At 44.2% G+C, this 27,961-nt stretch overlaps 2 protein-coding genes across 8 annotated transcripts in view; both read left to right on the top strand.

Moving 5' to 3' along the window:
- BBS4 (Bardet-Biedl syndrome 4) overlaps positions 1–27,961 on the top strand; it is a 948,798-nt gene that overhangs the window by 658,600 nt on the left and 262,237 nt on the right. The gene's annotated exons all lie outside the window — the stretch shown is intronic.
- Positions 1–27,961, top strand: part of NEO1 (neogenin 1) — a 247,168-nt gene that overhangs the window by 189,661 nt on the left and 29,546 nt on the right. For 5 of the 7 annotated variants that reach the window (XM_066278054.1, XM_066278057.1, XM_066278059.1 and 2 more), the window contains 12 exons: positions 1,689–1,837; positions 2,329–2,467; positions 6,064–6,113; positions 7,060–7,207; positions 10,517–10,627; positions 11,655–11,849; positions 18,093–18,188; positions 22,849–23,024; positions 23,107–23,245; positions 25,673–25,780; positions 26,858–27,052; positions 27,700–27,732. In XM_066278054.1, the coding sequence (XP_066134151.1) occupies positions 1,689–1,837; positions 2,329–2,467; positions 6,064–6,113; positions 7,060–7,207; positions 10,517–10,627; positions 11,655–11,849; positions 18,093–18,188; positions 22,849–23,024; positions 23,107–23,245; positions 25,673–25,780; positions 26,858–27,052; positions 27,700–27,732 (1,539 nt within the window). The remainder of the gene's footprint in view (positions 1–1,688; positions 1,838–2,328; positions 2,468–6,063; positions 6,114–7,059; positions 7,208–10,516; positions 10,628–11,654; positions 11,850–18,092; positions 18,189–22,848; positions 23,025–23,106; positions 23,246–25,672; positions 25,781–26,857; positions 27,053–27,699; positions 27,733–27,961) is intronic. The other 2 variants (XM_066278055.1, XM_066278058.1) reach the window with 1 other exon arrangement.

The raw sequence follows: 27,961 nt of genomic DNA on the forward strand, positions 1-27,961 counted from the left end.
GTAAACAGTTTTCCCTTTCTTCTCTGGACAGCTGATGTGAAAGAATTTATTAGTACCTTTTTCTTTAGGATCATATTTGCCTATGCATAGTGAATGTGTTGAAAATGATTTTGGGGGAATTTGGGGACTGTTTAGTTTTCTTCCCCTTTAATAAGTGAAAGTTTTCCATGTTGGCAGAAGTGCGCCTAATCCCACCTTTCAGGGTGCATGCACAACATACGCCTTTAACATTGAGTAACATGACTCATGACTGAAAAACCTGTCAAAATAACTATATTCGGGTTTCTGTACTTTGGTAGCAGAACTAATCTTAAGTTATGGTGCAATTACTGAAGAAAGCCAGTTTGTTTTACATTTTGTTGGGGTTTTTTTCCCCTTTCCTTAAATCTAATGGGTGTCTGTTAACAGAAATGCTAGCTTCAAAGAAGTTGTTTTCAAATACAGTCCAGCAAAGTGTAGGGACAGGAACCCGCCCAGGATATGTGTGTCAGCTGAGAATATGGTGACAATATTTGAGAGATGTGGGCGTTAGAGCTCGACACTCAGTCACCCAGCCCCTGAGTCTTCAGTCACACACGTCCTGTGCAAGGGTCGTGACAGCCTCCTCACTGGTCTGCTGGGACCTGCGTTTCATAATCAGAAAGTGCCCAGTTCCTGGTTCTGCGGCTCACCCGCTTCCCACCACTTGGGAGTGGCTCTCAGCCTGTCAGCCTCATCTGTGGACAGGACTGCACTGGTACCCATCTCCTCGGGGGAGTGCCGAGATGTATAGCACTCAGTGCTGGGCTCACTGTGAGCATGCACTGAAAGGTAGCTGCTTTAAAATCATTCTTTTATCTAGGCTGTTCCTTCCCTTACTCTCTTTCTTCCATGCATGTGCTCACGTGCTTTCTAAGTGAACACCTGACCATGTCGTGTCTTGTTCCTGCTCTGCGTTGTTCAGTGATTATCTAACACCTACAAGAAACAGTTTATAGTCCATGGCAGGGCATCTGAGGTCCTTCATTGCCTGGCCCTTGTCACGCCTTTCAGCCTTCTCTCTCCCACACCTGCGCCCTGTTTCAGCATAACACTCTCTTCTCACCCATCATTTCGCATTTACTGGAATACTTTTCCCTTTGGGATCTGAGGAAACTACTCATTTTTCTTGCTCCCCAGAAGTCGTCACTGATCCTTCCCTTTCCCATGCCATCCCAAAGCAGACTGTGTACTCACTTTGCTACATATGCTGCTTAGCTTAGCGCTTGTGACATGACCTGTGTCTGTTCATACATCTGACTCCCTCTAGACCAGGAGTTCTCTGTGGACAAGGAGTCTGTCCTGTGTCCCCACTACCTGGAGGCAGAAGAAGGCTCTTTGTGTGTGACGGTGACTTTGTGTGCTGCTGCCCCACCACCAAAGTAGGAGTTGACAGACCACAAGAAGTCTGTAGTGTTTGCTGTCTCCTTTTGATAAACTTGAAATGCTTCACAGATAAAATTGGGTTTAATTTAAGTCATAAAGAGAGAAATTTGTTTAAATATATATTATCCTAAAAGCACGTCCATCAAATTAGTTGTTTCATTAGGTTTTTTGTTTGTTTGTTTTTTGTTTTTAATGTGGCCGTAGTGACATTATTGCTAAGAATGGTCATTGGGGAATGCAGTGAATTTCACTTATATCTCACTGTCTTGACATTTCCTTTCTAGTTCAGCTCCCCGGCCCAGCACCTAACATCCGAGCATTTGCAACTTCCCCTACCTCCATCACTGTCACCTGGGAAACACCCTTGTCTGGCAATGGGGAGATCCAGAATTATAAACTGTACTATATGGAGAAGGGCACCGACAAAGAACAGGTATGAGATAAAGCCTTTCTTAAAAATTTACTTTTCAATTACAGTGGACATACATTAATTATATTGGTTTCAGGTGTACAACAGAGTAGACATTTCTACTTTTATGAAGTGATCACCCATCTGACACCGTACATGGTGGTTATATATTAAGCTGGTTTTCAATCCATTGATGGGAATAGAAGAATTAAACTGTATTTCCAAAACTTAATACTTCCTAGTTCTAGACATCTAAGGGAAGTAAAGAGGTTTCGGAAATGAAGAGTTGGCGGATTCTGTTTCTCTGTACTGAGGTTTATTCCGTTATTCAGCAGGGGTCACCAAATACCAAGTAGCATTTCTCAGCAGAATTCCTGTGTTTTTGACTCATTGGCTTCAACTTGTTAAGTAACATTCTGTATAAAGGATAAAAATTCGTATTTGTCAAATACATTTTTGTCACATTTCTTTTGGAATAAGTTGTGTGTATATAAGTTGTTTCTATTTTATTTGAGGATGTTGATGTTTCGAGTCACTCTCATACCATTAACGGGTTGAAAAAGTACACTGAGTACAGCTTCCGTGTGGTAGCCTACAACAAACACGGTCCCGGAGTCTCCACGCAAGATGTTGCTGTGCAGACATTGTCAGATGGTGAGCCAGCCTTCCTTTGGAACAAGATACTGTGCCTGGGGGCCCTGGTGGTACAGTGGTAAGGTCGTGGGCTTATGATGTCAAGAAGATCATGTTCAAATCCCAGTACCCTTTATTTGTAGCATGGCTTTAATCAAGTCACTTAATGTCTTCTTAACATAAAAATGTAAATAATACAAACCTCATTGAGTTACCATAAAGATTTAGTGGGAAATCATAGAACGTGGTGGTGGTGGTACCAAGTAGCTTCTCGGTGTTTTTATTTTTAGTGGGACTTTTGTATAAGTAAATGTTATTTCTTAGTCAGAGCACAGACTTCAAGGGCTGTGTGAAGACTAGCCTTGATATTCTTAGCGGTCATATTTGCATGACAAGTAGGTCTTTTTAATTCCTCGGTAGTTTGAGACAGTTTCATTTCTCACCAATGACTGAATTTCTAAGCTAAGCTGTATATATGGATATGCCCGTCACCTAGAACAGTAGTTCTCAAACTACAACTTGCCAGAGAGGTTGAGGATGTCAAGACCAGCATTTAAAAATAATACATTGGCTCTGGCCAATTTGCTCAGTGGTAGAGCATTGGCCAGGTTTATGGATGTCCCAGGTTCAGTACCCAGTCAGGGCACACAGGAGAAGCACCCATCTGCTTCTCTACTCCTCCACCTCTTTCTTCCCTCTCTCTCTCTCTCTCTTTTTTTCTCCTCCACTCTTGCAGCCGTGGCTCCATTGGAGCAAGTTGGCCCCAGGCGCTGAGGATGGCTCCATGGCTGCTGCCTCAGCAGAGCAAAAGCCCCAGAGGGGCAGAGCATTGCCGCCTGGTGGGCATGCGGGTGGATCCTGGTCAGGGCTCATGCAGGAGTCTGCCTCTGCCTCCTCTCCTCTCACTACATAAATATAAATAAATAAATAAACAAACAAACCAAGCGTATTTTTAGAACAGAACAGAAGATAACAGTTTATTTTTTTTTTCTTTTTTGTATTTTTCTGAAGCTGGAAACGGGGAGAGACAGTCAGACAGACTCCCGCATGCGCCCGACCGGGATCCACCCGGCACGCCCACCAGGGGTGATGCTCTGCCCACCAGGGGGCGATGCTCTGCTGTGACCAGAGCCACTCCAGCGCCTGGGGCAGAAGCCAAGGAGCCATCCCCAGCGCCCAGGCCATCCTTGCTCCAGTGGAGCCTTGGCTGCGGGAGGGGAAGAGAGAGACAGAGAGGAAGGGGGGGGTGGAGAAGCAAATGGGCGCCTCTCCTATGTGCCCTGGCCAGGAATCGAACCCGGGTCCCCTGAACGCCAGGCCGACGCTCTACCGCTGAGCCAACCGGCCAGGGCGATAACAGTTTATTGTATTTAGTAAGTGTAAGTATTATTTCCGGAAACTCACCTAAATCCAATGTGTTACAAAATATCTTTTTTCTAAAAAACACCCCTCACATATAAACACCCATGCTTTAGAAGCTATCGTTTGACTCCCTGAAGCAAATGGTCAGTCATGACAGCAGCCGCAACAGAGCCAGCTGGTGTCACGTGTGTCCTGGTAGGAGAAACAGAGAAGCATTGCCCGCCTTGCCCGAGGGCCCAGCCCACGGTGCTTCCCTGGGACCAGTCACAGTGAATCACTGGACATTGCCATACCGCTAGAAGTTCTACAAAACATAAAATACACTTGCCTGGATTCTTCAAAAATACCAGCCTCATGAAAGAAAAAAAGTTGGGGACTCATTCTAGGTATAGATTAAAGAAGAGTAACACATGAAATACTGTAAAACAGGAATGGTCCCTTACTGGTGCCTGCATCTGGGAGCAAAATATAAATAAGGGACACCATTCACTTCATGCTCAGTAGGTGTAGTGGTAGACAGTATTAAATGTTAGATATGCTATTAGGTATATTTTGTGTTAAGATTAGATTTCCTGAAAGTGAGCATTGTAATAGTCTTGTTGGAGAATGTCCTTGACCTTGGGAGATACAAGCTGTAGTATTTAGGAGTGAGAGAATCAGGGTTACTCTAGCTGTCTCTCAGATGACCTGGGAACAGTCTGTAGGTAGATAAATCTCTGTGTAGATTCCATGGGACGTGGCAGAACATTAACAGTTGGTGAGTTCAGGAAAAGAATATATGATGTTCATTGTATTATCCTTCCCATTGTCTTCTGTGACACTTTTCAAGGTAAATTGGGGAAAATGACTACAAACTCTAGTTTGGTTAGCCAACTACATAAGCCAAGTTAGTCAAGACTTTTGAGAAAAGTTGAGGGGATTTGAAATCCACAAAAGCATATTTAAATTTCACTAAGTGGGTTGGCATGCCAACTACAGTGCCCACCTGGGACTGAACATCTGAGCGCGGTAGCTAAGGGCAGCCCTGGGATGGGACAGATGTTGGTTCCTATGTTAGCTGGAACAAGTACTGTGGACAAGAGATGTGACCCTCATCTGTAAAGTGGGGGTGGTAGTGGGAGCTGCTGTGTGGGATTGCCGTAGGGACTAAATCCCTGCTGTGTAAGCACACAGCACATCTCAGCCATGAGGGTAGTGATGAAGTTGGTGGTGCCAGCACACTGGCACCTCCACAGCAGAGTCACAGGTCCTTACAGGGAGATGATCACAACCAGCGTGGACTTTTTCAGAGCACAGGTTCCTCAGTCCTGCTCTGCACCCTCTGAGGGCTGATGCCTGATGCACTTTGTCCAAGATACAGCACTCAGTGAGAAGTAGTCTCTGCTCTCCTTGTGAAAGCTGACAGCACATGGGCACTTAGCTATTTACATGGCCACCAAGTGTCAGAGAAAAGGCAGGAGAAGATTTCATAGATAGATGAATGGAGAAGACCTAAAGTCAGTGTTCTGTGAACAGGGAGGACACTATTCAGGATTACTTAAGTTCTCTTTGCTGACTTCAGTTACCACAGCGGGGAATGCAGGGGTGGGAGTGCTAGACTACACACTGGGAGATGCCCATCTTGTGTTCTAATATGTGAGGAACTGGAGTTGTACAGCTGTTTGTTTACACAACAGTCCCAAACGCCTCACACCTGTATGAGTGTTCCTGTGACACAGTTGTCCTGGGAAGCCAGGTGGTCACTGTACTGAAGCTGGCATTGCTTACATAACTCTGCTTTACTTGGGAACTGCCTTCAGAACCTTCAGCACTAGTTTCGGAGCTACACGGGAAAGCCAGGCTTACTGGCATACACACATCATGCTTTGGGCTGGTGATGACATCACCCACCTCATTCACTTGCCATATTCATTGCACTTGTTCCCAGAGACATTGTGGCTCTTCCCCAAAGTAAAGCTGTGCTCTCACCAAGAATAATCAAAAGAATATGCTAAAGGATCAGAACGTGTCTGGAGTCTTGAAATAAGCATCTGACTTCCCAAGGGTCCAACCTAACTCTGGTGTGGGGGTATATATATGATAGTGTCTCACTCTTGTAGATGAATTGAATGTGACCATACCTTATCCATGAACTGCTGTCACCGCCAGGGCATGACAGCTACATTGAGACTTCAGGGGCATCATCAGTGTCTGTACTGTGCACTTGTGTAAAGTGATTGAAAGAAATTTCTTTTTATTTGTTTCTTCCCGTCCAGTTCCCAGTGCCACTCCTCAGAATCTGTCCTTAGAAGTAAGAAACTCAAAGGTAAAACTTCACATTTCTGTTATTTGTTTTTACTAATGTGTTACCAAGACTCAGATGGGCGATGGAGAGGGGGATTCTGTATTCACGACAGTTGTTATCAGGAGATAAGGTGACCTAGGTGTTACCCTCTCTGGGAAAGTTGGGTCTAGAAACCAGCACCAGTTTATTCAGTTTAACATGACCGCCTTTCCCTGCTGCCAAAGTTACTTCAGCCTCTCTGCAAATATGTTGCTGTTGTTATAGGAATCATTACATTCCAGATTTTGACAGTCCAGACCGGGGTGGTTAGGGAGACAGCAGTCCGTAGTTATGGTCCCTCAGTACCCTAGTTCTGTGAGATGAGCCTATGTGCATGTGTCTCACAGTTGCAGATGCTGAGCTGCCCGTCCTAGGCATGTCCACTACACACTGAGGGCATGTACACCTCTCCGGTGTACACCTCTCCAGAACCTCTTCTGGGCTGCACAGACATCTGACATTTTCGCTCCTTTCAGAAATACTATTGAAGTCCTTTTCCTTAAAACAAAACAAAAACAAAAAACCCAGCTGTTAATTAAGGATCCCCTTTTTAAAGAGTTCTACAACTGAGATGGAGAGAGCCTCAAACCTAATGATAGTTTACTTCCTGCTCCATGTGCCTCTAACCTGTGTTTTCTTCTAAAAACTTTTTTGAGACTTTTGCCCAGTATCTTCTGGGAGAACACCCAGGAGGTCAAGGGCCCAGAGTGTACTGCCTGCAAAACAGCCTCTCGGCTTTGACCACTGAGGGTCTTATAATTAAGAAGTATTTTTGAATGATTACTAAATAACTTATAAAGCTCTAAGCATCCTACCACCTCTGTGTTCCTTCCCTTTAGACAGTGAGTTTGGGGTAGTTACACATGAAACCATTAGGACCACACTTTTGACACATTCTGTATCTTCCTCATAAATCTATCTTTTACAGAGTATCATGATCCACTGGCAGCCTCCGCCTCCAGCCACGCAGAACGGGCAGATCGTCGGCTACAAGGTCCGCTACCGGAAGGCCTCCCGCAAGAGTGACGTCACCGAGACCGTGGTGCCTGGGACACAGCTGTCTCAGCTGATCGATGGTGAGCCACTCTGCACACAGGGAGACAGTGTCTGTCACAGGCGTGGAGTTACACTGGTCTAATTGCCGCCCTGAGCTGGTGGCTCGCTCGCACAGAGTAAATGTGGTTCCAGAGAACTTGTGATGGTTTGGTCTGCATCCGACTTGATCAAAGCTGACAGAAGACACTCTTACAAATCCTGCCATCTCTGAATGGTGGTGCTGTGTTGGAGTTTTATTTACTTGTTTGTGTTTTTCTGTGTTCTCCCATTTTCTTTCTTTTGTATGTGTGTGTGTGTGTGTGTGTACATATATATATATCTAATTAATTTTTTTGTTATCTAAAAAATAAGTTAAAACCAAGCTACAGAAGCAGGTAACCTGCTCTGTCTGGTTGGTAGCAGAGTATGCAAAGTGATTTCTGTAACACAGACTCCTCTCATGAGGAAGTAGTGTGAGACAGCATGTGTGGTCACAACAGCCATGCGTTAGCCTTCTTGCTGCTATGGACACAACAGTGTTTTAGAAAATCCAGTCAAGTCAGGGATGGCTCCTTTTGTCTGGTGTTTCCTTCATGTGCAGCAGAGCAGGTGGCATAGCTGGGTGCGTTTCTAGTTTGGGTCCCCTGTGGATGGTAGAGCCCTCTTCCTCAGGGAAGGAAAATCAAATTGGCTTAGCCAGGGCAAGCTGGCCTTGCAGGAGAACTGAGGGAGGGAGATGAAGTGCTTTCTGCTCTTTGTCTATGAGGACAGTGCTTACAAAGAGTAGAAGCAGGTTTGGAGTTTCTGGTGGAGCCAGTAGACAAGGCCAAGACTGTCACTATCATTGAAGCCCTGAGAATTGATTTGTCACCCCAGGGGAACTCTAAACTTCCCATGCATTGCTTCCCTCCATTAGAAATCTAAGATGAGCTTGACATCAGCCACTTTCCTGTGCCCCAGGGGCCAGGTCAAAAAGTGCAATGAGTCTTCCCTTCTTCATGAGTTTCTAAAAACTGAGAAGCACCTGAGAGTGAAAGGGTCTGCTCTAGTGACCCAGCAAGCTTTCTCCCGCCCCTCATCTCATAGACAAATGGGACTGACTGCTTTCAGAATAGGAGACAGCAAGTGCTTGTCTCCATGGGGGTCGGTCTTCCTCCTGCAGAGTGACCATGCTGTCGTGGCACTGCAGGAAGTCTCACTAAGGGACTGTTAAAGTGAAGTTGCTCACAGATGTTCTCCAATGTCAGTTCCTGATTTTACTCCAAGTATAGCTAAATAGCCCTTCCCGTCTGAAAGGCTCTTACTCTGAATATGTAACAGTAGATATTTACTGTATACCAGCATTGTTCTTGTTGCTAACAACACAAAAATACAGTGCTTGTTCATGTGACACTGTTCATTTCTCAATGAAACGTTTGATGTATAAGGAGAGTATCATTTTTGTGGTAAAAATAGATTTATCTTTATCAAGAAAATTCTTACATCAGACCCTGGCTGGTTTGCTCAGTGGATAGAGCATTGGCCTGGTGTGAGGAACTCCCATGTTCAATCCCTGGTCAGGGCACACATGAGAAGTGACCATCTGCTTTTCTCTTCCTCCCTCTCCACTTTCTCTCCCTCTTCCCATCCCACAACCAGTGGCTCAGTCAGTTCAAGCGTGGGCCCTGGGTGCTGAGGATAGCTTGGTCGGTCTGAGCACCATCAGCTTCAGGTGCTAAAAATAGCTCAGTTGATTGGAGCATCAGCCCCTGAAAGGGGTTGCCAGGTGGAGTCTATCTCCCTTTAACTTAAAAAAAAGAAAAAAAGAAAATTCTTCCATTTTTAAATCATATTTAGATTGATTCCTTTAACAGACTTACTGAATTTTTATTAGCGTGGGCTAGCGGTGTGTAACAATGAGCAAAGTGAAGATCTTTGCTCTCTCGAAGCATGACCCTGAAGCTCAATAAGTGTTAGAGAATAATATGGATTACTAGGATCCTGTACTGATCAACAACCAATGATTAAGTTTCAGCCAGAAGTAGTTGTTTTTTGTTTGTGTACCCTTACAGCACTTCACGTATTCTGCCATCTCTCTGTGTGATTTGCATGCCTTTGTGTTAGTCTGTGAACTCTTCACACGTAGGTCTCCCACTGCGTAGGTGTGCGCTCCCTCGCTCTCTTCTGTCCTGACTCTCCAATGAGAGGAGGGCGTGGCTGAATTCTTTCAGCACCTTGGTTGAGCCAAGTTCTCCTGTAGGCCACATCCTTGTCTATGAATAGCTGTGAGCACGTGCACATGCCCTGGCTCTTTGTGGTTCGCGTACACAGGAGGGGGCAGGCAGGCAGAGTGACCTGGGCCTGGCCATGTTGTGTCTCCTTCTGTCTCGCTTCTTGCTTTCTTGGGGACAGAGAGGTTTGGGGTGGTCAGCGGAAAACAGAACCTCCCATCTCTCTGCTCCCACCAGGTGGCAGAGACGACTAACCAGGTCCAGGCTCAATTCTGACCAGGTTCTCTCGGTAGCTCGCTCTTTGGAATTTCTGTACAGTGTTGCTGGCCAGCCACAGATCCCAATATTTGGATGGGCAGGTAGGATAATTTTTCATAACCCTAAATAGGACCAATCACAGTATCTGATTAAAGTGATAAGTTTTATGTGTATTTGAACACAATTTTTAAAAAGGTGGATTCATGAGTATGTGAATAGCTGACCATATTGTGCTTTACTTTGTAGGGTAGACTTTTATGCATAGATCTTTGTTGCCTTTGATATGTTGGTAAATTGCATACTTTATTAGCCAATAGTAAATAAGAAAGGTTGCATAATAGAAAGGCGTTGTTCCTTTTTTTACTTGTTGTGTATACTTATGGGTAGGTAAGCTAATGAGAAATATATTTCCAGGCTGTGTTTGGTATGTATAAAGTTTGTACTCTATGGTTATGGCGTGACAAGATGTAGGATAGGAGTTCCAGCTCCCCTTCTTCTCTGGTCTTCAGTGTCTTCTGAGACCAGCTGACTTTGTTCCTTCGTTATGACTCTTTTCCTGTCCTTGGCTTCTTTTTGGCCTTAGCTTTCTTAGTCACAGAATGAAGGGTTACATTAAATGATCTCTAAAATGCCCTCAAGCTCTTGAACAGAATCTGTGATCCCCTGGAAACTTTACCCATTCCTGTTTCTCTGGTTTCCTGTCCAGTCTGAAGCTGCTCCCTGCTGTGCTTGTGAATTGCTTGCTTCGTGTTAACTGCAAGATTTTATCAGGGCAGCAGCTATATACCGTGTTGGTGGATAAATACTTGCTTTAATGATAATTTGTTTTGTTTATCCAAAACTTTTGTTTCAGCTTGTCCTTTTTTGTCATTTGGGTCTCAGGTCTGGATCGAGGGACCGAGTATAATTTTCGAGTGGCTGCTCTGACGGTCAATGGCACAGGCCCAGCTACCGACTGGCTGTCTGCTGAAACATTTGAAAGTGACTTAGATGGTAAGAGCAACAGTTGGCAGGATGAGCACAGGTGAAGTTTACTAACTGTAGTCAAGTAAGGAGTCTAAATGGGAAGCCATAGACTTTGGGGTGTATATCACTGTCATCTCTGAACATTAATGTATCATACGCTGCCATCCCTGTAGTGCAGCAAGTTTCCTGGATTTCTTTCTCCCAGTGGCTTTTAGAGAACTTCCTCTTTAAGCAGACCCAGAACCAGTACACTGGTACAGGGGCTTTAAGGTTGTTTGTCACCAAGGCCATTAAGTACGTGGGTGATCTAAAACATAAAGCTGACAAGCCACATGAGTCTTGCCTTTATTTCCATTGATTTCCCTTTCCCCCACCTGTTTATTCATTGGGTAAGTCCATACGGGTATGTGTGTTCACCTGTATTGGAGACAGGTGCTGCACTTGGGATACAAAAGACCTTTAGCTTTTATTCTGACTCTTGGTTTACTAGTACCTAAAAATAAGACAGCAGTTTATGACTTGAAAGATACTGTAAATTGCCACCTTCTTAAGCCCCTTGTCTCCCACCATTTAAATCAATTTGTGGTTCTGAAGCTTTGTGTTTTCTGGTGTGTCGTGTTAGGGGAATGAATTATTAATACCGTTGCTGTGATATGACACTCGATTACCTGTTGACAGCAGACTTCTAATTAGTTGGTATTTCTGCCTGGTGAGTGTGGAACCAAGACGTGGGACCTCAAAGGATGAGTGACCACTGAGAGCCACCGTCTCTGTTCTCTGTCAGGCAGAGGTTCTTGGAGCTCTCTGTCTTCCCTTTCAAACTAATACTGCAGGGTCCTGTCTGTCAGGCTGTTCGGGTTCTGTTTTCTTTCCAGAATGCAGTAAGCCGTGGCCGTACTTGAGTGTATACACAGACTCTCTCTGACTCCTTGGGAATCAAGGAAAAAACTCAGACCTGGGTAGTTCAGCAGGAGACAGAGAACCATTCCCCCAGGGCAGTGAGGTATGCCAAGGGAAGACGGGCCTCATCTCACTGTTCCAGTCTCCTTCCCAGAAACCCGTGTTCCGGAGGTTCCTAGTTCCCTTCACGTTCGCCCACTCGTCACCAGCATCGTGGTGAGCTGGACTCCTCCCGAGAACCAGAACATCGTGGTCAGAGGTTATGCCATTGGTTACGGCATCGGTAGCCCGCACGCCCAGACCATCAAGGTGGACTATAAGCAGCGCTACTACACCATCGAGAACCTGGGTGTGTATGTCGAGGGGGGGTCATTGCCTGCTTCTTGCCTTTTTGTTGTATCATTTTATCTTTATAGAAAAGCTTCAGAAGTTGTACAGAGAAATCCCATATGCCCTTCACTCAGTTCTCCAAAGTTAATATTTGCCCACATGTGCTTTGTCCTTCTCTGTCTTCCTACATACTCGTTTTTCCTGCGGACCGTCAGATAGTAAGGTGAAGACCTGATGCCTCTTCACCACCACTGCTTTAAGGTGCATTTCCTGAAAACAAGGACATTTTCTGACACAACCACCATGCAGTTATCAAAGTTAGCCAGTCAGCACTGAGACAGTTGTCTATAGACCTAGTTCATGTTTTACTAGCTGTCTCATGAATGTCCTTTATGATAAATGGGAAATGTCCAGGGTCACATGCTGCATTTCCTTATTGTGTCCTATGGGTGTTCTCTGACATGGAACCGTTGGTATTTTGTTTTACTTTAATGACTTACATTTTTGAAAAGTGTAGAGCATTTTTGACTTTTATAGGCTGTCCCTCCATGTGGACTTGTCCAGTACTTCCTCACTGCATTGAGCTGATGGGCTTCTGGAAGGAACAGTGTAGACAGGACAGCCTGTCACTGGTGAGGCAACTTTACACTATGGATTAAAATGGAACATAGCACATTTCTCTACTATAAAGTTGTTATCTTTTTCCCTTCATAATTAATAAGTAACTTATGGGGGAGACAAACCATGACTCTGTAAGTATGTATTTTATTTTTCATCAGCTGTTCACTTAATAGTTTTAGTATCTTCAGTAACAGTCACTACTTGGTGTTTCACAGATGGTGATTTTCTAATTCCTTTACTTCTTCTACATTCATTAGGGTTCTTTAATAAGGAAAAACCTTCCTTCTCTTTCACAGTGAAAGGATGACCCATGGGAGCACTTCATCGCTCGTTCCTCTCCACTTCACCTCTTTACCTTTCTTTAAGTGCTTCCTTCCTGTTGCCACAGTCAAAGGTTTCAGTTTCAGGCTCTGCAGTTCCCTAGCTGTAGTCCTGAACAACCATTTCTCCAAAGAACCTTGGTTTTTGGTTTGTTTGTTTATGGAAAATGGTATTTAAAAACCAATACTTGAGTGTTCTGTGAACTCACTGCTGCAAAAAGTCCTAAGGAATCTACAAGAAAGGCTACTAAAACTATTAAGTGAATTTAGTAAGGTTACAAGATATTTTCAAGTTGATATCCAAAAATAGTCATGTTTCTATACTCTAACAATAAACAGTTGGAAACTGGAATTAGAATCTCATTCTCCCCAGTGCAATCCTAAGTAAAATCCCAGTAGACATTTTTTTCTATAGAAATTAATAAACTTACTCTAAAATTTATAGGCAATATTGAAGGAACTAGAATAGCCAAACATTTTTGAAAATCAAGAATGAAGTTCAGAAGACCCGCACTACCTGATCTCAGGATATACTACAAAGCTGCTGTAGCTAAGACACAGGTGTTGGTGTTGGTATAAAGGTCAGGTGATTAATGGAACAGAATAGAGTCCAGAAATAGATCAGTATATATGTGGTCAGTTCATATTTGACAAAAATACTGAGATAATTTAGTGGGGAGAAGATAGTACGGCAATAATTGTCTAGCTCTGTGAGAAAGAGGGAGCCTCCCTTGACCCATATTCTGTGTCGTACACCGAGGTAACGTCTCTGTGACCTCGAGGTCGGCAAGGAGAGCTGAGGATGCGTAAAAGCACAAATGATAAAAATTTTAAAATTAACAAATTTGACTTCATCAAAATTTAAAACTACTTTTGAAAAAAGACATCTGTGAAATGAAAAGGTGAGCCACAGAGTAGGAAAAAATACCATTCAAATATCTGATAAGTAATTTGAGTCCAGAATGTATAAAAACTCTTACAGCTCAGTAAGAAGATGGCAGCCCAGTAAACAATTCTGATGAGAATTACAGAGTGGGCGGTGCTAGTCTATAGTGACAGAGAAAGATCAGCAGTTGCCTAGAAATGGTGGTGGTAGGAATGGACAGCAGGAGGCCCAAGAGAACAAAAGTATTGGAAATATCCTATATATTCATCATGGTACTGAACGAACTGTACACTTAAAAGGGTACATGTTACCGTATATTAATTATACCTCAAAGTCGATTTACAAAGCAAGAAAATGAGAAATAATACTATTTTATAATAAAAATGAACTGATCTTGGTAGGTGTCAGTACTTCTCCAGGTTGTATTATCATCATAGAGTTCTTCCTTTGAAACATGTGTTTTTCTTTTTTTTTTTCTTTTTTTTAAATAATTTTATTTTTTAATGGGGCGACATCAATAAATCAGGATACATATATCCAAAGATAACAAGTCTAGGTTATCTTGTCATTCAATTATGTTGCATACCCATCACCCAAAGTCAGATTGTCCTCTGTCACCTTCTATCTAGTTTTCTTTGTGCCCCTCCCCCTCCCCTTTCCCTCTCCCTTTCCCCCCTCCCCCCGTAACCACCACCCTCTTATCAATGTCTCTTAGTTTCACTTTTATGTCCCACCTACGTATGGAATAATGCAGTTCCTGGTTTTTTCGGATTTACTTATTTCACTTCATATCATGTTATCAAGATCCCACCATTTTGCTGTAAATGATCCGGTGTCATCATTTCTTATGGCTGAGTAGTATTCCATAGTGTATATGTGCCACATCTGAAACATGTGTTTTTCAATTCAGAATCTGCCCTGGCCAGCTTTTTCATTCAAGTCATTTCTTTGCGAATTTCTTTTCATAGACAACTTTAGGTGTCTAAAAGGTGATTTGCCTTCATCTTTTCCAGTAGAAAATAGCGATTTAATCAGCAATTTCAGAAAGAGTAGCCTTTCTCTTTCTCTTTTCAAGAAGAAGCAACACTGCTAACTTAGGGCCTGTTCCCTGCATGAGCCTTTGTCAGGGAGAAGAGTTGCTGAGCTGCTGCCTGCTGTTTCCTTCATGAAATGACAAAGGAAAACCTTTGCATTTGGGCAGCCATGGTCCTTGATCTTCAGGTGCTTTCAATCTCCTAGGAGAACAGAATTAACACCTAAGAGACCACAGCATGAGTCAAAGTGGAGTGTGGTCAGAGAAGGGAAGAAGCTCACCCTGGACTTGAAGGACCAGTCGGACTAGCGTTCGAAAACAGAGATGAGCAGGAACGGCCCATGTGCTAAAGAGGGTGGACAGACCTTGTTAGAAGAGAGGACGCACGTGAGGAGTAGCAAAAACACTTAATTTGGTATGAAGTGGAGTGAGCTGGGGCTGTGTTAGTGAGCACAGATCTAAAATGCGTGTGACAGGAACCCAGAGAAAAAAGTCAGAGTGGAGATGTGCATCTAAGAAATTCATTTATTAAGCAAAGGACAGCTCTCTCCTGAGTCTCGGAGTCACATGAACATCAACGCACTGGGACATTGTCCATATTTTCCCAGAACAATCAGAATTAGAGTTGTGTCTTTTCTCGCAGACCTTTCGATCAGTCATCAGGTATTTAATGAGCACCTGCAGTATCCCAGACACCATGCTGGAGACTGAGCAGAGAGAGTCAACCAGACATGATCCCAATTGTTAGAAGTAATGCAATTCTTTTGAAATAATTGCAGTTGTTTATAGAGTGCTGAGGACGAGAAACGGAGTGTAACTAGAGAGGCTTATCTAGTTTTAAAGTGATGAGCCCTTTAAGATGAATAGGCTTTGTCTAGGTAAAGAGGAAGAGTGGCTATGTCCCCAACTAGGGGCACTGCACATGTCAATGCCCAGGATCAGGAGGCATGGTGCCCTGAGAACTGAGGGGTGTCACGTGTAGACCTAGGCAGAGTGGGGAGAGGCAGATAGATAGAATCCACAGACTTCATCTCCTGCATGACAGGTAGAGGGGTGGTGAGGTCTTAGTCACTCCCAGGTGTCTGGCATGAGCAGCAGGGAGCACAGGAGAGTCACTTATGGACCAGGAAACACTGGGGCAGCTCTGCAGTTACAGACGGGTTAACCTAGAGGGCTGGTGATCAGAAGAAAGATTTGGACTAGAAATAGGTGATTGCACTGAGGATCAAAACAACAGAGGGCGGGGTCACAGTGAACAGAGGGACAGCTGTCAGGACAAGGGGACGAGATCAAAGAAGAGGAAGGGAGTAGCCAAGTTATATATATATAACATAGATACAGACAACAGGGTAGCAGTAATCAGGGAAAGGAGGTGGAGGTGGGGGAAGGGGGAGAAACGAGGGTGGAAAAAGACTTTGCATGGGGCATGGGAGGCACAGTATGGGGGTAGAGGGTGTTATACTGAGTGGGACACTTGAAACCATGTCAACACAATCAATTAAATAAATTTTTAAAACCCATAGGCATAATACTCCAAAGAAAAAAAATAATATTTGCATTTGATGACACATGTGTTAATCCAAGTTCAGGAGGGAGTGAGAGCCCAGAGGAGAGGAAGAAGAGTGGGGCTTGAAAACAGGTGTCATGGGCTCTTGGCACCCCCATCATGGTGAAGGACTGTCCCTTCTCCCATGTTACCCAGACCTCCACCTTTGTCCTTACCAGGCAAGTCTGAGTCTTGTTGAGTCCATCTGTCATCCACTCATTCCGCCACTGGAAGACCAACTACCTGTATATATTGCCTGTTTGTGTTGCCCGAAGACGGGGCCATCATGCAAAGCTGCTGTTTCAGACTTTTGAAGTAATGCAGGCCACTCAAGTGTAGCCACTTTGGAAGACTGCCCAGCTTTGCCAGAAGTAAGTGGTGTGGGTCAGCTGCCCACTCTGCAACCCTTCAATGGGGCTCTAAATGTGACCTGGATCAGGAATGCTATGAAGAAGAGTCACCCTGATGTACCTCAGCAAACAGGAGAATCAGTACTGTTCCAACTCCTTCATGCCCCTCTGTTCACCGAGTCTAACGAGCGGCACTTTATATGGTCACCTTGCGAGAGTGTTTTTCAGTATCACACTTTCTGCAGCATCACCTCCAAGCCCATTGTAATTCTGGCGGGTGGCTCCACGAACCGATAAGTCCACGTGAGAGCCAGATGAGATCCGGCGATTCCTAGTGGAGTCCACCCCACCCCCACCCCGAGTATTAAGGATATCCAACAATTCCTGATTCAACAATTTTCTTCTGCTTCTCCCGCTTGGTCATTCTGGTTGCTGTCCTTCTCCTTCTGAGAAGGGAAGGGGTTGGTTTAATGTCAGACTTTATTTGTGGGCTTTCAGCACAGGAAAATCTTATTCACTTATTCTAACCTGAGCCCCCCACTACACAAGAACATCACTAAACCGTTAGTAGCTTGAGACCAGGAGAGAATTCAGACACAGCCAGCCCCCCTTCTGTCACTCATACCAGGAGTTGATTCCAGATGGTTTTTTACACAGTAGTTCCCCCTTAACCACTGTTCCTGTTTCTGTGGTTTCGGTTACCCATGGACAGCCAAGGTCTGAAAATATTAAACGGAGAATTCCAGAAGTGTAGAGTAAGTTTTAAATTCCACACTATGGCCTGACCTGTGGTGGCGCAGTGGATAAAGTGTCAACCTGGAATGCTGAGGTTGCCGGTTCAAAACCCTGGGCTTGCCCGGTCAAGGCACATATGGGAGTTGAAGCTTCCTGCTCCTCCCCCCCCTTCTCTCTCTCTCTCTCTCTCTCCTCTAAAATGAATAAATAAATAAAAAATAATTTAAAAAAAAATTCCACACCATTTTGACTACTGCAATGAAATCTTGAGACACACACACACATTGCCCCTCCCTTCCAAGATGTGAATCATCTTTTTGTCCCGGGTATCTGTGCTGAACGCACTGCCTCCCATTGCCACCTAGCCATCTCGGTCAGCAGATTGGTCATCAGAGACAGAGAGACCACATTCACATAGTGCTTATTATATAGCATTGTTACAGTTCTATTTTATTGTTGTTAATCTGTTACTGTGCCTAATTTATACGTTAAACTTCATCATAGGTACTCTGCATAGGGAAAAGCAGTGTATATAAGATTCAGTACTATCCTTGGTTTCAGGTATCCACCGGAGGTCTGGGAACATGTTCCCTGTGGGTAAGGGGGCACAGCTGTACTGTGCATGTGGCCACCTCGCACCCCCACATAAACATTTCCTCCATCTTCCCTCCTGGTGTCCTCTGCAGCTGAGTTCACGCAGTCACCCCTGAATTGTTTAAAAGCCTGTTGTGAGAACTCCTTTAAGTGTTCTGACCTGTTTCTTCCCTTCAGATCCCAGCTCTCACTATGTGATTACCCTGAAAGCATTCAACAACGTGGGTGAAGGCATCCCCCTGTACGAGAGTGCTGTGACCCGACCTCATACAGGTACGTGTCCCAGCCATCTCCCATCTGCAACGTCCTCCCAGTCGGCCTCAGGAGCTGGCGGGCATGCGGCCCACCCATAGTATCGGTGGAGGGGAAAGTCCACAGCCATGTGGGACACAGGCTATGGACAGGAGCGTGGGCTGTCCTCATGGATGTCTCATTAATTCCTGGTCTGCTTTCTAGAAAATATTAACAATCCTGTCATGTAGACAGTTGTATGTCAATGTATACCACATGTTTTGGATGTGTTTGGATCTAGGAAGCATAGTTGTGAGAGAATGATAAGTGATTTTTCATCTTTTGGTCATGTGAGTTATAACTAACTAATACGAAATGACCGCTGTTCTAGATATTATAAATTGTAATTAAAATGATTTGTGCAAAGGTGTCTGCTAATTCAAACTGAATTACCCAGGGCAGGCGGCAAGGACACCCCTTTGCTTAGTGCCCCACGGGGTTTCCCCCTTCTACTTGCTTAATTGCTTGAAGTAGAGTGCAATGAAGGAAACCACTGGCGGTACATTTCTTAAGAGCCACCGCTAGCTCAATAAATAAAGGTGATTTAAATAATAAAATGTTAATTCACATGTCAAAGTTCTCTTTGTACACAACATTTCTTGTGTAGATCTTTCCATCATTTTTAAGCTTGCCTTGCAGAGGACCATCAATTATTTTTAATTTTACGTCCATTCTTTCACAAACTCTTGAACAGGCAACATAAAGGTGACCGTGTCCAAATGCAGACTCAGGTAAAAAAAATGCCAACACGCTTAAGCGTTTGGCCCTGAGACTTCTTGATGGTCATAGCAAAGGCAAGTTTTACAGGAAATTGTCTACATCTCAATTGAAATGGCAACCCTGTTTGAGATGGAGCCAAATCAATTCTTGAATGACATGTATTTCACCTTTAGAGGAGCCAGTCAAAGACTTAGCTATTATGACATTATTTTTCAATTGGAGAACCTCTAATCTTGTACCATTGCAAAGACCCCTTCTGGTGTTAAGATTTCTTAACAGCATAATAATTGCTCCAATCTTTAACCTCAATTTGTGAGGTGGCATGCCAGAAGGCGACAGACTATTTAAAAATTCCTTCGGAAAGTTGTTGGCACTCGCTTTATTATCAGCTACAACGGAATCAACACTTAAATATGTCGTGTCGTTCCCTTCTATGATATTTAAGACATCATCATTTAGTTTGTCTACATCAGAATTTTTAGGACACAATATTGCCCTTTCACTAATTTCACTGATGTTTCCAGGCTGGATTTTATTACCAAAAACCCAATCCACTAAACTATCTTTGCATATCATTGACAAAGGAATCTCGACAATGTCTTCACTCAATCCATTATTATCAGAAAGAGTTCCATTTCCAAGTTTTAAAAGCCACTCACTATATTCGGGGTCATTTGACCTCATGTTCATTGTCAGTGGGAGTTTCTTAAATAAATCCCATGATTTTGCAGATTTTATGCGATTTTATATTATTGCGGCTTGTGGAGCATGAGGCAATACTGATAGACATTGTCTAAAGTCACCTCCAAGAAGTAAAACTTTTCCTCCAAATGGATAATCATTTTTCATGATTTCTTTTAACAACCTGTCAATTGTATCCACGGTCAAATCGATTAGTTTCTAACTTGAAGTTTAAGGACTGACAGTGTTCACATTTAATATTAATGTCACCAGAGGAATGCTCAAAAATTAAAGTTTCTCCGTTTAAAACTGTTTTAATCCTTTTTGCATTTCGGCCAGCATTACTCTGTCGTTTTTTTTGCATTTCTCTCCTGCCTTTGTTCAAGGGACTCATTTTGTCGAGACAGGCTTTTTTGTCTTGCATCTGAGGCAAGCCTTGTTTCTCTATGCTCATCAGTCTCATTTTGCCTAGAAAGACGCATTTGCTCTGTGACTGAAGCAAGCCTTGTCTTTCTCTGCTCAGTGGTTTCTTTTTGTCGAGAAAGCCGTTTTTGTGCAGCTTTAGCTCCTTTTCTCTCCTCTTCAGTGCTGTATTTTCTAGGAGGCATTCTTAAAAGAAATCACGTTAAGACGTAGTTTTTATGTAAAACAGATGATTGCCAGTGCAAACAAATGTCCACCTTCCCCGACACGCTCAATTTGCGTTCAGCCGTGGCAACTTCACCCCATTGGCTAGTACAGTTACGCAAGCAACCAATAAGCTATCGGCGACAAACAGACACTTAAGCCGCATATAATAAAGAAATGAGTCAGAAAATGAAAAGATCTCCATATCTCTGGAGGAATTACAGAGGTTACTGACAAGAGCATAAATGTGTGACTGATGAATCCAACTTTTTCTTTACTAGCCCCCTGAGTGGATTGGGAGTTTTTTTATATGTACTTTTCATAAGGTTTATATAAAGAGTATAAAGTGAGATGTACTGTTACTGTACATTCATTATAAAAGAGACCAAAATTTTTTTCTTTGTAATTTATTTTAAATGTCCTTAAATATACATATGTAAAGTTTCTACAGATACATAAAACATCTAATTTAGAGCTGAATGAGAAAGTTTATCAAAGTAATATGAGTTGTTAATATTTTTCTTTTTTTCTTCTTTTCCAAGTGAGAGGAGTGAGGGATAGAGAGGCAGACTTATATGCACGCGACTGGGATTCCCTGAGCAACCCCCATCTGGGTCCAAAGCTCTGCCCACCTGTTCACAACTGAGCTATTTTTAGCACCTGAGGGGTAGGCTCCAGGGAGTCATCCTCAGTACCTGGGGCCAATGTGCTTGAACCAGTAGAGCCATGGCTGCGGGAGAGGAAGAGAGAGAAGGGGGAGAGGGAAAAGGAGAGAAGCAAGCGTTAACTTCTCCTGTGTGTCCTGAATGGGAATTGAACCTGGGACATCCACATGCTAGGCCAATGCTCTACCACAGAGCCAACCAGCCAGGGCCAGAGTTGTCAACTTTTCTAATGGGTACTGAAAAATCAGAGAATGTGTCATTTTCAGAAATGCTCTTTTCCATTTATTCCCCAGAATTGTGAATCTATTGCACACTGTGGCTTCTGGGTACTTTGTAGATAATATTACAGGCTCAGCTTATTCTTTTTAAAAGGATAATCTCTGCCCCCCTTTTTTATATGCCTTTTTCCTAAGAAGACCAACATCATGATTACATGTCTGGTCGTTCTGTCCTGTCTTCAACCCCTATGTGCCTACAATTTATTATAACTTCTTTTAAAAATAGCTTTGGTCTTTTGTGAAGGGACAAAAGCACAAGATCAGAAAGAGAATATTAAATAAGTAGTTTGCTCCATTCTTTACTCAGCCTACAACTGAAAAAAAAACCCACAAACTTGATATTATTTTATTTTATGTGACTTAAAAATATAGTCAGTCCTCTGGCTAGAAGTACACCAGGAAATGTTCCTAACTCGTGTAACCTATTTTTTTTAATAAGGATTGTCACAAATAAAAAAAATATATCTCAAGTCTTATGTTTTTGCACCCGAAGGTACATTTTCTGTATCTAAGTGGTATGTGTCCTGATCTTGGAACAAAGCCCTTGATTATAATGCATGGTGTTCCCACTATTTTTAGTCTTCGTTGTGTAGGAGATAAATAAGTAGAGATTCATACTTCAGCTTGGCACTTACTCATGCGCAAGGCCCAGGCCTTTTCGGATTTCAAATTATAGGAAGGGCTCAACACAATAACTATGTGGGAAACCCATTTTAAAACCTTACCATAAAATAATTATATCAGTGTGTGTGTGTACTTAGAAAACCCAACTGAAAGTCGGGAGAGCCCAGTGGACCCTGCTGTACTCTCATGGGCTCGTAGCGCTTGGTGGCTCTGTGTGCATTCTGGTCTCTGCTCTGGCACTTGACGCAGGACAGCACATGGGTATAGTTTCCTTTCTGCCATGGAAGTCCTCTGATTTCCAGAGGTCATAGAGACGGTGTCGCTTGGACCTACAACTGTGGCGTCCCCATTAACTCACTGGGTTCATCAGTAGGTTGTACTCTGGCTCAGCTGGAGAAAGTGTAGCAGGGCGTCAGCAGGTCTGAACTGAACCTGTGTGGGTATCGGATGCCCTGAGCATCAGGGTGAGGCTGGGTTGCCACTGGCTGATGTTCAGGACTCAGGTCTGAGGATCGGACCCTTCTGTATCTGGTGACATGCATTGAGAAGCTGTGTCTCAAAAACCCAGCCACCGATGCTGGAATATCAGAACATATCGTGAGCTTCGTGCTACTTGTTCAGAAATTATATACCCTTGATTTCAAAAGTAATTTTTATTTCTTTATGATTCTGTTTGGACAGGAAGTAGAATTTTGAAATAATTTAAAGAAAACCCAAGTGTGAACATGTTAATATCAGCACTGGATTATCAAATTTTAATACACCTACAGAATACAGTAGAGAACAGATAGTTCCCGAGTGTTTCTCTCGACAGTCTCCTGAAAGAACGCAGCGGCAATAATCTTTCTGATGAATGGTTCTCTGCTAACTCCAGATTCTCTTTCTCTTTCTTCATTTCTCACCTCTCATTTCATTACATCACCTTGCATTTCCCTTTAATTTTGTTTTCTTTTTGTTTACATTACAATGCCACTTCCCTTTTAATTACTTTTTACCCAGACGCTTCTGAGGTTGATTTATTTGTTATTAATGCCCCATATACTCCAGTGCCAGATCCCACCCCCATGATGCCACCAGTGGGGGTCCAGGCCTCCATTCTGAGTCACGACACCATCAGGATCACATGGGCAGACAACTCTCTGCCCAAACACCAGAAGATTACAGACTCCCGGTACTACACCGTGCGATGGAAAACCAACATCCCTGCCAACACCAAGTACAAGGTACCAGCACACATGCTCTGGGTGGGCGACATTAGCTGTCGATGTTCTCCGAATCTAAAGTTCTCAAATTGTGTGTCTCCAGAATGCGAACGCAACGACTTTGAGTTACCTGGTGACAGGCTTAAAAGCAAACACGCTGTACGAATTCTCTGTGATGGTGACCAAGGGTCGAAGATCAAGTACATGGAGTATGACAGCCCATGGGACCACCTTTGAGTTAGGTACGCGTTGTTAGAGCCTTAGGTCATGTGGCATTTCCTCTCTGCAAGATGTGAGGGCCAGTGGGTGTTTGTGCTAATGTTGCGCCATGTTTCAAACCATGAGATTCATCATCACCTGCTTTCCTAACCAGAGAAAAGATGGAGTGCGTCAGTTAACGTGGTGAATTAGCCAATCGCAGGATAATATAGCACAAAGGACACTAGACTTTAGGAACAGGAAACTTGAGTTCAGTCCCAGGTCAGCCACCTACTGAAGGTGATCACGAGCTCGCCCTTCAGCCTCTGAATCTCTGTTTCCACCATCTGTAAAGGAGGGATAACAGCCTCTGTGTTTCCTACTTGATAGGGTTCTTGGCAGGAGAAAAGGAGGAGCAGATGGGAGAGTGTGTGCCCAGTTATACAGCACTGGGCGGGGAGTGTCACTGAGTGGGTGTTACTGGTAAACTGGGAGGGGGAGAAGTGACCTGCCCTCTGCATGCTTTTGTGACGCTGTGCTTGCAGGAGCCTCAGCACTCTCGCAGCCACTCTCCAGCAAACCAAGTAGTGTCTGATCACATCCCCCCTGGGGCGTCCTTGGGGTGTTTGTCTGTAAGCAGGCATGGAAGAGAAACAATGGCTAAGCAAACAAGGGAAAGCAGCTGTCCAGGGCTGAGACTATTCGCTCTCTGCGCACTGGAAGGCCAGCCCTCTGCTTTCCCTGCGCTGGGTGTGTCCACCACTAGCAGTCCACTGCAGTCTCCTCCTTTCTCTCATGTGTGTGAGTGCTGAGAAACTTAGGGAAAGCCTCTCCCCACACAACTTGGCGCTCTTTATTTTTGAGAGAGAATGAGAGAAGGAGAAGAGGGATGAGAGGCATCAGCTCGTAGTTGCAGCACTTTAGTTGTTCACTGATTGCTTTTCATACGTGTCTTGACTGGAGGGTTCCAAGTGAGCCAGTGACCCCCTTGCTCAAGCCAGCGACCATGGGGTCATGTCTATGATCCCATACTCATGCCAGTGACTCCGTGCTCAAGCTGGTGACCTCAGAGTTTCGAACCTGCGTCTTCAGAGTCCCAGGTTGACATTCTGTCCACTGCAGCACTATCGGTCAGGCATGCCCCCATGTCTTTTTGTCTCTGAACAATTGGTTGGACTTTCTACAGAGAAAAGGGATTGGACTTAGAGAGCTAGAAATATAGTGTACAAAAGTTTGCATAGACCCTGAGTTTGCTTGCTTTGCTGGTTATAGGAATATCTTTTTGCTTGAATTCCAACCTATGTATCTTTCGGGTGCTTGCACTTCCCCAGGCTGTCTTCCACTTCGTACCGGGGGGAGTTCTGGTACATTAGGAGAGAAGGGGAAATGGAAGAATGCATATCATTTCCCTATCCCTTTGATAGTACAGGAACGGTCTTTGGCCATAGCACAGCAACAGGAAACGCAGTCATCTTGACTGGGTTTTCCTGTTATATGAACAGCTTCGCACTTGGGAACAATCAGCTCAAGTAGTTGACAGTATGCTTTATTGTTTGTTTGTTTTTTTAGTGAGAGAAGTAGAGGCAGAGAGACAGACTCCCGCATGCACCCTGACTGAGATCCACCCGGCATGCCCGTTAGGGGGGTGATGCTCTGTCCATCTGGGGCGCTGCTCCATTGCTCAACAACCGAGCAGTTTTTTTAGCACCTGAGGTGGAGGCCATGGAGCCATCCTCAGTGCCCAAGGCCAACTTGCTCCAATCAAGCCATGGCTGCAGGAGAGAGAAAAAGAAGGGAGGAAGCAGATGGGCACTTCTGTGTGCCCTGACCGGGAATCGAACCCCAGATGTGCACACGCTGGGCTGACACAACTGAGCCAACCGGCCAGGGCCAACAGTATGTTTTCACTGCAAACTTAGAGTGAAAAAAAATCAATTTACAAATCATGGTTTCTTTGAAGGAATTTGGGGTTTTCAGACATTGGTTTGAAGAGCCAGTTTTAGGTGAGAGAGAAAATTATCTTACATTTAAAAATATCTTAACAAAATTATCCAAATTAGAGAGGAATGGCATCTTGGGAAAATCACCTAACTTAACTTTCTCACAGAAAGAGTGGTCAGTACCTTTCAAGCTGCCATAGACATTAAGTGACAACTTATTTATAGAATGCCTGGCACATAGTAGGTTCTTGGTGGGGACTATCTTTTGATTTCTCTGCCTCTTCAGCGCATGCATTTCTGCCCCCAGACAGGATGCCCATTCTCTGCCTTCACAGGGCGGTGTCCTCTCCTTGGTATTTTACATGTTCTTTTATTAGGCACATTTATAGCTAGACAGCAAGTTCTTTAAGTCGGGAAGCTTTATCTTTTATGCCTGTACCCTTGGTTGTGCCTTCTATCTGGAAAGGGTTGAGGAAACAGTGGGTAAAATGGTGACAGACAGGAACAGTTGACAGTATCATTATTTTGTAGTTCCTACATCCCCACCCAAGGATGTGACAGTGGTGAGTAAAGAGGGAAAACCCAGGACCATCATCGTAAACTGGCAGCCTCCTTCTGAAGCCAACGGCAAAATCACAGGTAAGAAGCTCTGTCCCCAAGGCCCACCTGGCAGCCGATCTGGTGGAGTCCCATGGTTTTGGTGGAAATGGGGTCTGAAGGCTGGCTTGGCCATTTCACGAGGTGCTAGGGGTCGTGGTGGTCCTTAAAAGTGCTGTTTACCCACAGTGACACAAACCTGTCACCAGCTGGGTGGTCTGGCTCACACTGAGAGCCTGATGCGCACAGGTGCACCTGACAACCAGCCTTGGAGTGCAGTGACACCCTTTAGAATTAAAGACCCGCCTTGCTGTACATGGTGATTCCCAGTGAGTGAGACTCGGCTTGTTTCCCGAGTGCTGTTAGACTTCTCTTTCCTTGTTCTGCTTCTGTTTTCAATAGAAACTCCTTTCTGTTAATTCCTGGCCTTTCTGTCATTTTTTTAGGTTTTTAAATTTGCTTCTTCATCAAAGGATCAAGCATGACCCTCCCTGGCCCGCATTGCATTTCACTTTGTCCTTGAACCCCAGTAATGACACACACTGTGGGGGTCAGGTCAGCTGTGGTGGCAGATCCTTCTGCCTTAGCCATAGGGATTGAGTGCCCTCTGGTGGCGGTTGTCAGGTGACGTCTCACTGTGACTTCCACCCCAAGTCTGGGAGACCTACCCAGGGTGGCTGCCCTCCTTCCCAGAGCTTTTTCTCCCAGGAACTTACTCTGATGAGACCTAAAACAGCCTGTGAGGCCATTATTGGTTTTCAGAACTGCATTATTTTCGTTGTAGACCATTGAAGGTGCATTATATTTAAATATCAACATGTTGAAGTGATTGAATTATTTTCATTAATGTGATTTTGGAGACACTGTATTCTCTGTCTTTGATCAGTTTTTCTGACTTCAGCTGCTGACACGAATGATAACTCACAGCTCAGCTCTGTGTAAACTGTTTTTCTCCACGTCATGTTCAGTGCAGTGTTTTGAACACATTTTGCCATCGCTGTTTAGCCAGTTACTGGTTCTCTACTTGTTTGTGTTGTCACACAAATCTTGATTGACTTACTGATTGCAAAATAAAAAAGCAGAAATAAGGGTTTTTTCCTTGTTAACTGCCGCATACAGGCTACATCATCTATTACAGCACGGATGTGAACGCAGAGATACATGACTGGGTCATCGAGCCCGTGGTGGGCAACAGACTGACCCACCAGATACAGGAGCTGACACTCGACACTCCATACTACTTCAAAATCCAGGCTCGAAACTCCAAGGGCATGGGACCCATGTCTGAAGCTGTCCAGTTCAGGACTCCCAAAGGTAGGGCTCCTACAGAGCGGCTTGTGCTGTGTCTCCATGGCGGGGCGGGGCGGGGCGGGGCTTGCTCATAGCACTTGAACGTTTAGGGACAGCAGAGGACATAAGAAGTCCTATGACAAGCCACAGTGTGTGCGTTTATCCCAGAATGAGCCCTCTCCCACCACTGACCACCAGGCCGGTGCCTGCTGGATCATGAGAAGGGGACTGTGGCTCTTTTCTGCTCGAGGGAGTGGGGTGTGAGGTGTGTGGGTCGGGCCAGGCATGCCCTCCTTCCCAGTGCACAGTAAATTAGCACGTTATCTTGATGGGTGGTTTTATCTCAACACGTGTTAGGCTCCTAACCTGAAAGGCTTATTTTAGACCTTTGTAGAGAGAAAGACTAAAAGGGGCCCTTTGAAGAAACTCTGGGTAACAAAGTGATGATAAAGTATTGACCCCAGTAAGCTTAGGAGTAAACTTTAGTCAGGGACCAAATCTCTGGAAATAAGAAAACCAGATATGGGTTTCTCCTCTGTTAGGACAAAAAAAAAGGACTCAATTTGGACATTTGTGGGGTTGTTTTTCTCCTTTAAGAATTCTGCCTGTCACATCTTCAAAGCTTGTGACCCTTGCTCTTGTTTTTTCTTCCCCTGTGCTTGACCTCTTAGCGGACTCCTCCGATAAAATGCCTAATGACCAAGGTAAATGAGTAGATGGTCTCTTTCCTTTCCTCTCTTTTGTGACCTGTTATTAAGCTTTTTGTTTTTTGTGGGTTTTTTTTTATCTTGAAAGTCAGTAGTACCATGTGTTTAAAAACCATGCATCTATTGGCCAAACTGGAGTTGAGTCCCTGTTTGTGGCACCTGGGGTATCTGAAAAGCTGGGCGCTAACTAGCCTGGCAGGAAAAAAACAAAAAAATTGACTTGGAT

Source organism: Saccopteryx bilineata, chromosome 4 (assembly GCF_036850765.1).
Source record: "Saccopteryx bilineata isolate mSacBil1 chromosome 4, mSacBil1_pri_phased_curated, whole genome shotgun sequence".
NCBI classification, from domain to species: domain Eukaryota; kingdom Metazoa; phylum Chordata; class Mammalia; order Chiroptera; family Emballonuridae; genus Saccopteryx; species Saccopteryx bilineata.